The 14,688-nt window shown below is 46.2% G+C and overlaps 1 protein-coding gene across 2 annotated transcripts in view; it reads right to left on the bottom strand.

The window, feature by feature from the left end:
• ERCC3 (ERCC excision repair 3, TFIIH core complex helicase subunit) overlaps positions 1-14,688 on the bottom strand; it is a 733,178-nt gene that overhangs the window by 512,617 nt on the left and 205,873 nt on the right. For both annotated transcript variants that reach the window (XM_069236738.1, XM_069236742.1), the window contains one exon: positions 10,511-10,675. In XM_069236738.1, the coding sequence (XP_069092839.1) occupies positions 10,511-10,675 (165 nt within the window). The remainder of the gene's footprint in view (positions 1-10,510; positions 10,676-14,688) is intronic.

The raw sequence follows: 14,688 nt of genomic DNA, 5'->3' as shown, positions 1-14,688 counted from the left end.
CGGCGCTGCCCTCCAACCCTTGTGACTAAGTCTGCTGCATGCCTAAGAGTTTGCTGCCCGACATTCTGACTATTACCCAATTGCACTAACGGTCTACATGGATCCCCCCACCCCACCCCAAGTGATACACACAATTATGAAAATAGTTTTTCTTTTTTGTGTTCATGGAACTGATTGTTTGGTAATTTACTGGGCTAGTTGTAGCCAGGTGTGGGAGATGGGAGTAAGGGAAGGGCTCGTTCAGTTGTTTAAGTTCATAATTGTTGTTTCCTCGCAACTGCTCCTTTCTAATCATTACATACATCCACTACTCCACTGATTTTTCTTTTTTACACTACTCTGTGGTAACCTCAAGATCTCCTCAGCAGCTATCTACAGAACTTACGTTCCTCCCTTGGAACATCAGAGGCTTGAATAACCAGCGGAAGGGTATACAAGTTTTGCAGTATTTAACACACCATGGTGTGTAGGTCGCCTGTTATCAAAAGACACACCTTTCATCTGGAAGAGCCCATAAATTTCCATTCACATAGGACCCTCATCGCTATTACTCCTGATATAGCACATATTCCAGGGGTGTATGCACTTCAATCCATAAGAACCTATTGTTTCACCCTACAGACTCCTTCTTGGACAAACACAGTAGATACGTTCTAGTCACAGGGTCTTTGGTAGGACACTTACTACTGCTAGCTAACATATATACCCCAAATGTAGATTCACCTGAATTATTTTTGGAGATGCATGCTCAGATTGGGCGTATGGAATTTGACCACATACTTATGAGAGGGGACTTCACCTTGCTGATGGACACTGCCCTGGAAACCACAACAGTCTCCCCGGTGGGCAAATCATGTTCACATATTCTATGCGACATATGTGACACATACGCACTCAGGGATGCTTGGTGTCTGAAGGGTGCATTGACTATGGGTTCCTGTCCGACACTCTGTGCCCATGGCTGGGCACGGTCTACCACTTAGCTCACACATTTTTGGACCACACTCCAATCTGTCTCACACTACACATTCCATTTGGAGGTGGCCTGGAGAGGCATTAGCGCTTCCCCCACACTATCATCACAAGATGTGCTTTTTCACTTTGAACTATGCACTTCGGTGGTTGAATACTACCAGGTTAATGAGGGCTTGGTGACCACGCAAGCCACCCTATGGGAGGGATTTAAAGCATACCTTAGAGCAGTGGTTCCCAACCTGGGGTCCGCAAAACCTTCTCAGGGAGTCCGCGCCTGCTTAGAAAATTAAAAAATATTAGCAGATTAGGTCCCCAGCTTTCCATAATGACTTGGGGGGGGGGGGTTAGGGGTGGTTCCCAGATTCCAATAATGATTTAGTGGGTGTCCCCAGTTTCCAGCATTGATAAAATAGGGGTCCACTGAAGTCAGAAGGTTGGGAACCACTGCCTTAGAGGCATCTGGATCTCTAAACGCTCAGGAGTGTTGATGGACATGAGTAAGAAACTTGCATGCGTCGAGAGGGAACTGACTGAGATCGACTTGGTTGATGTCCAACAACATGATGCTCCACAATCGCTTAAACGTACTGTGCTACTGACAGAATACCGCAACCTAAGCTGAACGCTAGGTCTCTTCTTAGGGAAATATGCCAGAGCACACAGATATGGGGAGGGTGAACACCAGGGATGCACATTGCCCAATCTTTTGCAACCTCGAGGGGCTCCTCTTATATTGCTGAACTACATCTGGATGGGGGATCTAGGGTGACCCTCTAATAAAGCCATTCTGTTGATTCTACTTCAATATTACACACGCCTCTATGCCACTCAGTTCTCCGGAGATGTGAAGGCATAGACAGCATATGTAGAGGAGATGGCCATGGGCTGGCTGTCATCTGCCCACAGCCAGTTCTTCAGCAAACCAATATCGAGCAAGGAAATTGTGCAAGCTATAGACTCTCTGGATGGCTCCAAGGCACACGGCTTGGATTGATTCACTGGGGAATTCTACAAACATCTCCTTGCACCGCGGTTGCTAGCCATGTACGCGGATTCCCTTGAGGCTCCATGTAGACAGCGAACAGCAGGGGCAACAGTGGGCAGCCCTCACGAGTTCCTCTGTTAATAGCAAAGTTGGGTGATAGTACGCTGCTTACCCTGACTGCTGCTTTTGGGGGATCTGTAGTTGGCCCACATCCATCTACTAAATCTCTCCCCCAGTGAGGACCGACTGTAGGTGTGGCCAATGTACCCTATCAAACGTTTTCTTTCCACGTCTACCGAGAGTACTGCCATGGGGGTCTGGGAGCGATGAGCCTTGTCAATCAAGTGACACTGGTGTTTACTGTTGTCACTGCAGTTCCGCTTGGTGATAAAGCCTGCTTGGTCTGGATCAATTAGGTATTGCATGTGGGGGCCTAGTCGCGCTGCCAAATTTCCCGTAAAGATCTTTGCATCTACATTTAATAGCCAGGTGGGGCAGTAAGAGGAGCACTGAGTCGGGTCCTTGCCTGGTTTGGGAATGACAATTATAGCGGCCTGGAGCATAGAGTCTGCCAGGGTTCCAGATACACTAAATGAATTGTAGAGTCTTGCTAGGATAGGCGCTAGGGTTGGGGCAAAGGTCTTATAAAAGGCTGTTTATCCGTCTGGGCTTGGTGCTCTGTCTAAGGCCAAAGTTTGTAGGGCTTGCATCACTTCCCCAACCTCAATATCCTTCTTCAAAGTCAGGGATTCCTGAGTGGGAAGGCTATTCAGAGGTAGCTAATCCATATACGAGTCTGCCTGGTTAGGGTCCAGGCTATCAGCCGCATAGAGTGCAGTGCAGAAGTGTCCAAACGCCTGTGCTATATGAGTATTTTGGGTTGCCCTATTGCCATGACCGCCTGTCACCTCTGCTACCCGCTGCTGAGGTGTTTGGGCACAGAGACAGTGTGCAAGTAGGCGACCGGCTTTATTGCCTCCCACGTAAAATGTCTGTTTTAAGTGTAAGAGTGTATTCCACTTTGCCTAAATCTAAGGCTTTAAGCTGTTTGCGAGCAGCAGTCAGCTGCCTCCTAATCCTGCATCTACCTGTGCGTTTGTGTTCCGCCTCAAAGTCCCTGACCTCAGACTCCAGTTGGACCCTCTTATCTCTCCTATCCCTGTTCAACCTGCCCGCCCTTGAAATGAAGACACTGCGGATTACTGCCTTTAGTGTGTCCCATAGCAGGGCCACCAAAACTTCTGGGTTATCGTTTTTCTGTAAGAACTGAGTGATTGCTAAAGTTATTTCTGATATAGTTTCGTCTTGGCACAGAAGTGCAGGGTTTAAGCGCCAGGAGTGCGGTTGTGTTGGTGACCCTGAGATGCAGCAGGTGATAGTGACTGACGAATGATCCAACAGGGCTGCCTCCCCAATGTCTACCGCTATGGTGTATGTACACAAATGTTGAGACAAGAAAGTAATCAATCCAAGAGTGCAACTTCTGTCTAGGAGTGACGTTGCCACCAAATGTCTACCAGGCCCGCCTCTGTCAGCCACTGTCTGAATGATGAGGAGTGTGCCCCCGCTTGTCCCACCCTCTGCGTGGACCTGTCCAATGTAGCGTGTGGAGCCAAATTAAAGTCCCCTGTGATCATAATATCCCTATCTGGCGTGGTCAATATTTGCCCTATAACTTCCTCTAAAAATGCGTCCTGCTGGATGTTCAGTGCGTAAATGTTTGCTAATGTGAATGTGTTTCCTTGAGTGGTAATGCGCAGAGAGAACCCTGCCCGCATTTTCAAATTGGGTCTGAATCACTTGGCCTGGGAAATGCGTTGCCACCAGGATTGCCACCCCGGGCTGTTCTCTTAGGATCAGAGGTGAAGTATTGCTGGTCAAACCATTTTGAGCGCAAGCACCTCCAATCCGCTCTAAGCAGATGAGTCTCTTGTATAAGGCAGATGTCACAACGTGCATCTCTAAGAAAGGAAAGGAGTGCCAAGCGTTTAACCAGGGCGTTCAACCCCCAGACATTCAGGCTTAGGATCTTAACCATAAGTATATAAATGAAACTGCTTAACTGGCACTAAGGAGTTGGAGGGACCCCCTAGTGTCCCGTCAAGAACTGGTACACATGTGTGCAAATCTTGCGCTGGACCTCTTGATTGTGCTACTTGTGAGTAAAACAGAGAAACATTCAAACAACAAATGAATTGGTTGGTCCGCCGCCTGGAAACCTGCATCCAAAATGTGACATTGGGGTCCATGTCAGTGGAGCGTATCTTCATCAACATACTCAAACTGGGATGAGCTCTGCCGCCAGCAGCCATCAATTGCCACCATGACGAAAACATGTGTCTGCCATACTTTCGCACCCCCAGTGACCAGGGCATCCACTGGGGATACTCTCCAGGGGCATAGTCTTCAGTCATTATCCGGGTCCCAAGTGCTGTCTCTCTGTTGTATCTGCTGAAGGAGAGCTGCTCTCTCGTGGCCCCTCTTTTGGGCGGCTGGTTTCCTAATATTTCTTCTCTGTCCCCAGTGGGTGGACCCCCCGGTGCTGGCAGAGGTCGGGATCCGCCCAGGGGTGAGGAAGGCTCGTCCCGCTCCAGGGTCTCCCAGCCTAATAGCTGACGGGCCTCTTCCATTGTGCGCAGGCTGTCTCGTTGTTCCACACAAAGGTGATGCAGAAGGGGTGACCCCATTTATATTTGATCCCCTTTGCTCGCAAAAATCCGGTAAGAGGCCAGAGCAGTCTGCGTCTTTGAAGAGTGGCCTGGGCAAGATCTGGTAGAGCCACACTTTGTTGCCCTGGAATTCAATAAAGGTCTTGTCTCTCACTGCTGCCATGATAGCCTCGTTCTGCCAATAGTAATGCGGGCAGGTAAGAATGTCCTGCGGCTGTCCCAGTGAGCTTGCCGGTCGACATGCTCTATGGGTGCAATCTAATAGAATGTCTGTCTCCACCAGATACAGTGCCACATGGCGGAATAGGCGGAGGACATAGTCCTTCAGTGTCCCTGCATCTGCCTGAAGTGGAACCCCTTTGATGCAAATGTTGCACCTTCTCGAGCGGTTCTTTAGATCCTCTAGTTGGTAATTAAGGTCTGCAGTTTTGTCCCTTAGTCCGAGGGTCTCTCGCTTATGCTCCTTTAATTCCTGATCTCTATTGTCGCTACCCTGCTCCAGGGAGTCAATTCTCTGTTCCAGCTCACCCATATTACGTCTAATATCTGACATATGCTGCTAGTTTCTGTTTCAGTGCTGCTATGTCGTCTCGCAAAGTCGTAAAGGGGTTCTCGAGAAACTGTCTAGTCACCGATTCATCCATAGCTAATGTCCCATCTGGGATAATTTGGCCCTCCTTTTCGATACGTTCTGCCTTTTTCCCTGCCGGTTTGGCAAACATGTCTTCGATAGAGGAGTCTTTTCGTGCTGCTCTGGGAGTTGCCATGCCTACTTTGGGTGCCTCCTGGGATCACCGCAGGAGACTGGGACCGCGACAGTCTCGTTGTCCAGGACTCTTTGCGTTCTCTTCACTTTTTCTCCTTTGTCGGTCACCTTGGGGTTCCCTACCAACTCTGCCCCCTTCCAAAGTTGATGGGCGTGGTTGGGGAGGCGCTACCGTGCGCCCCAATGAATTCTTGCCAGGCCCGGTGCACCACCATCAGTCCACAAGCAATACTTTTGGTGTGGATCCTTGGGTAGTCTCCCTCTGCCAGACTGTCACGATGTGAGGTATGTACAGCTGTCTGGGCCTGTGCTTGTGGGTCCCCCTTCCTCATTTCCAGTTCTACGTGGGCTCTGGTGAAATCACTAGTCTAGAGAGTACCTCTACTGTTGCCAGTTTTCCCCCACTTTCAGTGTTGATCCTGAGGTGCAGCGTTCCCACTGCCGACCCGAACAGTACTGTTGTTCCTTAGATGGTATAGGTGCTTAGTCTCTTCTTCCACCAGGCCATCCTTACTGACCCACAGTTCCTCTGTCCTCTCTCCGGCTCGGGTCCGCTCCTTGCTTTCTACCTCTCGGGGCTGTAGGGTCCATAGCCACCTGCCTGTGTGTCCTCCGACTTTCGGGGCCCAGGACTGGCCTCTCCTTTGCGTCGTGCTGCTGCCCAACTGCCTCAAAGTTGGCTCGATCCAACTGATCGGCGCTGGCCCCCCAGGGTTGTTCCTCCTGTTTGTCACCGTCTCCCATGGGGGGGGGGGGGGGCCCACAGCCACCTCCAATCTGCGCTGTTGTCTGTCTCAGCAACCACTCCCCAGGCACCCATACTCCTGGCTTAATGCCCCTTCAGTGGCTCCATCATCACATCCTTCGCCCCACAGCCTGCCGTGACAGCCCCATTCTACAGCCAGCCCCACACTCCTGCCGATGCCACACCTTCCCACCTCGTACCTCCAAATCGTGCTGGCGTGGGACTGCAGCGGTGTCCGGGGTCACCTATTTTGTGGTTGCGCAATCCTTTCAGTGCTGCAAGGGTCTGCTGTCTGCTCCATTCCCTGCTAAGGCCGCAACGGCCATCATATTGTCGTCCGGCCGCCTCTGTTCTGGTGCCCTCCTGTGAGCCCGCACTAGGGGTCACACGGGAGCCAGATTGCGGTCCTTCCCCCTGGGCCTCTCCTCTACACCTGGGGGACTGCGGATCCCCCCGCAGGCCTGTTATTACAGGGCCTTAGTTCGCCGATTTAGAGTTGCAGCAGTAGAACTCGGAGTCCGTTCACGACGCCATGATGGACACGCCCCTCCATTGCTTTTCAAAATAGCCATGGACCCTTTGGTCTGGCACATCCAAAAAGCTCACATGCATCGCAGCCTGCAGTTTAAAACAGGTTCTTTTATTATTTCACTATACACCAACTATGTGCTGCTGTTTGTATGACATCCAAAGGGCAAATTAGCCCCTATTTTTCGAGAGTGGCATCCAGATCAATAGGTCTAAATCCTAATTTTTTCCCCTCACGACTGCCACTCCACCTTTTCAACGTGAATCCCCAATGAACAGGTGCGATGGCCCAGTTAAATATTAGGCTTTTTTCTGCATCGTGATAAGGAACAGGTGGTTCAATAGCTTTATGGCCCTGCTATTGAAATGTTAAGTACTCATAGATTAGCGAATTCGTTTACCAATTGCGGGGCAAATAGCGATGATAAAAATGTTTGTTCTCACCCGTTTTCTTTATCCTTTTGAGAGAGGCTGTTTTGGTGTGCTACATCTACAGATGTATTACCTGCCAGCACAATGCCAGTATGTGCACCACTGGTTCCACGCGGATACCAGACTTCCCTATGCCAAAAATCGAAAGAGATCTGGCAGCACAAACGCCTCTAGCTTCCATCCCTCCCCCAGGGGGGGGATCCCCCTGGTTCCAAAAACATATAAACTTTATCCACCACATGTTGGGCATGGCGGAATCTTTAATGCAGATTGGGGGGCTTGATGTTCTACTTCTCATCACTAGCACCTTGAGATAACCCTTGTCTACCCATCACTTGTGAAGCACTGGTAAAACGCACCATGACGCGGTATGATCTCCACACATATTTTTTTTACCCAGATGGCCACACCACTGTACATCCAACCGACACACACTTTGCTACTGTCACCCTCATGGACCACTTTGTAAAGGATTGTATACATTGTATGTTGCAAGCAAAGATTCTATCATACCCACCTGTATCAGATGAATTCCTTCCCTTCACCCTAGCATCAGGCGAATGCAACGGGAGCCGGCTTGTGTCAAAACCATATCATGCTAGCATGGCCTTGCTACCTACACATGATGCGAAACTGGGGAACTACTGGGAGAAAGACTTGTGGTGCCCCCTGACAGATGAGATATGGAATGTCTGCTGTGCACAAACTTGACTTGTTTCACTTAATCACTGCTACAAACTTATACACGTAAAATTTCTGAGACGAGCTTATATCAGCTCCAATGATCAACATAGATTTGATTGCACAAGACTATCCGACTGCCCCCAAATGAGTATCACGGGAGCAAACTTTATCCAGATGGCATGGATGTGCAGGCACATTGCTTTCTACTGGGATGAGGTTTTCTCCCGACTAGCCCAGATGACTGATATTGACCCCAGCCCAGACACTCTCCTGGCGCTGTTGGGTTACACACTGGATCTCCCGAAAAGCACAGACAATTTACCGTCCTGGCCCTCCTTTTAGCCAAGGGCAAGATCGCAAAACACCAGGATAGTGGATGTCCACCCAAGGTCAAGTATTGGCTCAAAAGCTTGGCATACTGTAAAACCACCAGAAAGCTATATGCCTCCTTCTAGCCCCCATCCTCCAGGCCGAAGGACATGTGGCAGTCCTTGCATGACTACTTACTGTTGGTGACCGATGCGTCCCAGGGCTCTAGTACCACGGACGCTGCAGTCACACCGCACCACACCCTCTGGCTTCTCATCCCCTTGTTCAGCCATCTCCACCTAGGTATTCTCAGATGACTAACAAATGACAGGCATATTGCGCCCATTGGGACACAGATTTCCCCCCCCCCCCCTCCATCCCCCTCCCTTGAAATAGGCCATCGGCTCTTCTACACTTTCATGCTAATTGTATGGTTATTAGTAGTATGCAACACATTGGGCTCTATGTGAAGAAACAAGGTTTTGAATTTCTCTTTTTGTGTTTGCTCATTTGCACCATTAAATATTGGACCGGTTTACAACTTCCTGTACAGCACTTCAGTGCCCTACAAGGGACTACTATATCCTACTGAGTATCGTAATGTCTCCCTATTTTGAGTTCCTATATTAATCGGCAATTGTACCCTCTTTTAGTGGTTAAAATGACATGTATACTGCTACTTAATCTGAACTCTGTATATCACATTGTATCTATGTGATTCATTATATGTATGTTCGTTTAAAAGTTCAATAAAAAACAAATTTAAAAAAGTATGGCAGACAAACAGACTGCTGACAGATGGGGAATTGGAGAAAGTGCTGGAACTTTCAAGCAATGTTAGGTTCAAATTAATTTAATGCCTTGCACAGGTCATACATGATGCTCTCTATACAATGCTCTCTTAACATTAATAACTTTTTTGGACAGAAGGACATTCTGGAAGAACGGTTAATAGCATCTTGTTAGGTTTGTTTAACAAGTTATAGTATTGTGAACAGTTACATGGCTAAGAATGAATATGGAAGAAGTCTATGATAATTGTTGGCAAACCATACATAAATATCAAATACAAAAATTCTGCAATGCTAGCAGAAAGATACAGCATAAACTAAAACACAGGTATTGACATAAATATGTGTTTAGGTATCTTTGCTGAAATTCAGTTGCACAAGAAGTCCACCCCAATTTCCGAAATCCCAGCCCCAACTGGGTACACTATTACTACTGCCTCAATAATTGTCAATCTTCTAACCTATTTCAATGTCCATCAATATGATACAGAACCTTGGTTACCCTATAACATCAATTTCACTATTCTTGGCAGTGGTTTGCTGGATCGGATCTTCCCTTGCAAAACTACCTGCAATCGAGTACAGAAATTAGAACACATCCAGAACGTCTCTATTGCCTGCTCTCAAACAAAGTGCCTGACCTATGAAGGTCATAGAATGCTTAGGCTAAATAATTATGCAAAAAAGAGATAACATGACCTAGATCAGGTTTCTCCAAGATTTAACTTGTGAGCTACTCTAGCTCTCCAGCTGCTTTTAAGTTACTCTAATGTGTGCATTGCAGCCAGCTAGATTAGAAGTTTTTGCTTGCTGAATTAGTGCATGTATAACAAAATTGAAAAGTGTGTATTCAACACGTGTGTGCATTTACAGAGCTCATAACCTGCTATTTCAACAATAGTTGAATTTCTCAAATCTCATTAAGGCTTACATTTGAGTGATAAATCGTGGAAGAATTTTAACATTACCTTGGTGCCAGGAGCGTCGCAGCTACGGCTGTTACGTATACTCACATGGAAGCATTCTAAACTGGCGCAGCACTTTTTACATTACTGCTGGCAAGCCTGCCTAATGTACAGAGGCGATACAATGCTAGTAATCTTGCATATGGTGGCCGCTAATGTAATTTTATTTGATGTCCTCACTACCATAACACTAGCAGTATTAGTAGCGTTGGATGATTTTCATTGAACATAAGTAGTTTTTATTACAAAAAACGATGGGTACCCCTGACCTAGATACACAATGGTTAATATTAAATAATTGTGAAGAAACTCAAAGGGGTACCTGTGACTTAGGTGGCTCTGATTAATGAAAAAAAGAGGATCAAGCAAAAGAATAAGCGCTTTCTATGGCTCTATACGGTAAGAAAACTACAGAGACTGAACAAGGTTAACGGAATTTAATTCTCCTTTTGTGTGTCTACCAATAATATTCAGACAATAAGTAGCAGAGAATAAAATGTACAATCAGTGGCGTAGCTTGAGGGATGACAGGGGTGTGACATTTCTGTCTGCCTACCCACTAGCAAGAAAGAAATCTGGTTTTCCTTGGGTACCTCAGAGGAATGCACCAAAATATTTCACAGGTTCAATCTCTCAAAGGCGTTATCTTGCCTTGATTTACCTGTTTGACTTCAAAAGAGACGGTCTGCATTTCTTCATCCTCTTCTTCATCTTTGTCCATTTGTTCATAGAACTCAAATAAGTCAGCTGGCACATCTTGTTTGCCTTGAGCATCGAATCCTTGTGATGTGGATGCATTCCCTGCACTTTCAACTGTCTTTGAAATCTACAATAAAAAAAAGACACATTTTGCAAAAAAATTCAGGTTCCCTACGAGCACAGCTTTATGATCATTTGTAGGATATAATTGCTGCGTGCGTTTTAAATGCCTGATTGCAGGACTACTTTTAAACATTTTTGACTTCAAGTTAATAACTCAATTGACACACTTCAGCGGCTATCGACAACTGACCAATCACAGTTTATATTTCTTACCAAAGGCTGCTTTCTGTTATTTGTTTCTCAGATCAGAGAGCTAGGCTAAGCAACTCTTTAAATCTCTTGGACAGGCAGTTTCGCAAGACTATTCTTTGAAAGACAGGACTAATTACACAGAGGGTTTAAAACATGACAGACCACAGCTCAGCCAAACTAGTTCGGAGTATTATTCCACGCTGATTCTCTTCAGAAAAAGATAATCTTTATAGCTCTTTATCTTCCTTTTATGTGGACAAAATACAAAAGATCTACTGCTCACAACACCTCTTTATGGATACAATCAACTTTGGCGTGTAGTTCTAGCACCGTTTAAGCCAATTACAGATGAACAAACGTTAGATCTGCTTAAATCTGGTTTTCTGAACGATCCCTGACAAGTCAGATTATTTTACAAACTAGCTGCACCTATTGGACTTTCCTTGAGTCAGTTTATTAATCCTTTCCTCCCGACTGGGATATTTTTTTTAAGAAACCTTCCCTTTACCCTCTTTAACAATCTATTTTTCTGCCTATTTTGCTTTTTGCCATTTTGTGAGAAAGCCAAGAAGGTAGTTACTACACAGTTCATTTGCCACTTACTTAAATTCCTTTCGGGTCGGATTTTGTCCTTTTAATGGCACTGAAGTCACATTCATAGCATTTCAGAACGTGGCTGAACTACATATTTGAGCCATTCCTTTAATTTTTTTGTGCCCCTTCATTTGTTTGTCAATAGCAGAAATCCGTCTAGGGAGACAAACATATTATTCACTCATAAGTGGAGTAAGGATGGTGCTAAGGAATCTGTGGAAGATGCATATCCACCTGAAGGAATCTCACCAAACGGAAGTAACTTGTTCTTCTAATGGATGCTACATCCACAGATTCCACAAGTGAACCACTTCCAAAGCAGTCAACCATGAAAGAGGGCCAAGTGAAAAAAATATTTCACAAGGAAGATTTACAGCTTTTCCAAACTGTGAACCATCTTCCAAGTGAGCAGGCTAGCAGTAATTTTCCAAAAAGAAATACAAGAATCAACAAGTAACAATCCAACTAATTGCTTCTACAAGAACATCAATCAACAAAGCAGAAGTATTTGTTTTCGAGAACCTAGCAAGCTCTGAAGCCTAACGGGTCTTTATCACCAACCGTATAACATACCTTAACCACTGAAGAAATAAACCTCACAACAATCAGTTTCCAGAAAAGCTTTGCTACTCTATGCACAGCTATAACCAACCAACAAGTTATCATCACTCTTTCATCCTAAGGATACAGTGAATAACTGCTTTTCTAGGCTTACATCTATGCAACCACTCTGACTTATTTGAAGGATGGGGAGGCAGATAAATAACCTGTGCCAAATGAAACTGAAAAACGACCTTGGACAAAGAAAGATGCTTAACTTTAAGCTTAAAGTTATCATGCTACAAAATTGTTATGAAGTTGACAATGTCAACAAATCGTTCACCCTCCCAGCAGAGGTTAGACCACAAAAGTGCTGTGTTAAAAGACAAAAGGCCCTCATTACAACCTTGGCGGTCCAAAGACTGCCAGGGCCGGGGTGGCAGTCTCACTGTCAGAAGACTGACAAATTAAGAGTTCGGTGGTATGACGACACGGGAGACCGCCAACATTTTTTCTGGAGCTCGTACTGCCAGAAAAAGCTGTCAGTCTTCCATGCTGGCGACAGGATACACTCGCACACACTTCCACATACCTGAACGCATGCAGTCACACACTTCTACACACAAACACCCCCCAATGCAAACGCAACATACACACCGACATACATACACAAACATCGCTGATGCGCACGCATTCACCTCTCCTCCACATTCACGTACCTCTCCCCCCTCACCCGCATGCATCCATTCACGCCACTCTTCGCACCACACACACCCACTCTCTCCATCCATCCACATACACCAACATACATGCACCCACCTCCCCCCGCATTCACGACATTCACACATGCACTCATGCACTTACACACACAACTCTGCACCCCCTCCCCTGTTGAGCGATCACTTACCCTGTCTGTCAAGGAAGTCATCCGGGAGGGGACAGGTCCGACACTTTCACCGCTGGCAGTGCCACGCCATCAGGACACCACCATGCCATATTACAGGTCTTAATACGGTGTGCAGTGTCCTTTTGGCGAGGTGGTGCTGGCAGTGCAACCGCCTCTTCCCCGCCGTCCACCAGCACGACTGCTGTCAGATTTCCACCAGATTGCGGACTGAAATCTGACGGCAGTGGTAATGCGGCGGTCTTAAGCATTTAATACACTACAATCCATCCGGAGATGGTTCTCTTGTGCACTGGTTTACCTTTCTTTGCTCCAACAAAACCCACAAATTGTTGAGCATTCACCTGGAAGTCTTAAGTATGATTAATGTAGAATGATAATGTCTTTTTTGGATCCAGGCAGTGGAGTCTCTCCTCTTCTTTGGAAGGGTGAGGTGAATCAAAGGAGCAAAAAGGAGGCACAGGGAACAAACTATTAGTGCCCATGTTCTAGGGTGATAGTGAATGGAAGGGCTTCAGACTATTACCACCTGATTCAACAGGGATGCCTCCTATCCACCCTACTATTTGCCCTTAGCATTGAACCATTAGCCTCCAAGATTGAGGAGAGCCCTACTATTCAAGGCCTGACTTTTGGCTCGGAGGAATATAAGCTTTCTCCGTTTGCTGAGGACTTTCATGTATCTCTTACCTCCCGAAAGACCACACTCCCAGCCATCCAATATGAACTTAAGCAAAATGAAGCAGTTACAAGTTTCTGGGTCAATTTACATAAATCTTCTTAACCCGATGGTTTCCACCAATGATAGGGAAAACATTGCTGCAGCATCCCCCTTTCAGTGGGTGAAGAAAGAAATTACGTATTTGGGGATTAAAATTATCCCCAGGGTGACTGATCTATGCAACCTAATTTTCCCCCTCTACTTAAGCAACTGAAGGCAGATCTTTAAAAAATGGGCCCCATAATATCTCTCCTGGTTGGGCTGTATCAACGCCGTAAAGGTGATGGCAGAACCAAAAGGTGCAACTATCACACAAAATATTGATGCTGCCTAGTTCGGATGGCAAACTCGCCCTTCCAAACCTCACTCTTTATGATCAGACCTGACAACTACGGGTTATATCAGACTGGTCCCTCAGAGAGATGGATAAAGATTGCATTCACATGGATAGAGCGGTGGGAGGCTCCCTCACTATCCCAGTGGCACACACGTCTTTTTTTTTTTTTCTTCATTTTTTAAATATAACAGAAAATACAAAGCAATGCAGTTCAAGCAAAAAACTGTTCCACATGTAAAAAGTAAATCATCATTTCAGATTATAAGCATTACTGCTACCGGCAAAAACAGGATGAGCAGGTTGACGGCTAGTGAAATGACTAATCAGAAAAGAAACAAACTGTGACATGGAAAGAAACAGGGTCAGCATGCTCATGCTTCAATAGAGGACTGAGAGGATGGTGGAGAGGTGACAAGTATATTCAAGTAGTCCCTCAGTGGCTGCCAAATATCTTTAAGCCTAGATGCCGCAGGCTGTAGCAAGGCGTAAAGTTCACTGTTGGTGTCACAATATGTGAGGCTCATTAACCAGGAAATGGCATTTGGAGCGTATATGAAGCCCATAGAAGAACTATCTCCAGTTTTGCCAATAAGAGCGAAATCGCTGTAAGGCATCTGAGAGCCCTTGGTATATCTCCAGTAACCGAGAAGAGCCATAAGTGGACTGGGACGGAGAGGCCATCCCACAATAATCGATCATACACCTCACAACAGAAGCGCCTTATATTTG

The sequence above is a fragment of the Pleurodeles waltl genome, chromosome 1_2, assembly GCF_031143425.1.
Source record: "Pleurodeles waltl isolate 20211129_DDA chromosome 1_2, aPleWal1.hap1.20221129, whole genome shotgun sequence".
Lineage (NCBI taxonomy): Eukaryota > Metazoa > Chordata > Amphibia > Caudata > Salamandridae > Pleurodeles > Pleurodeles waltl.
The sequence above is the reverse complement of the archived record's forward strand: the minus strand, read 5'-3'. Positions and strand labels throughout refer to the sequence as shown.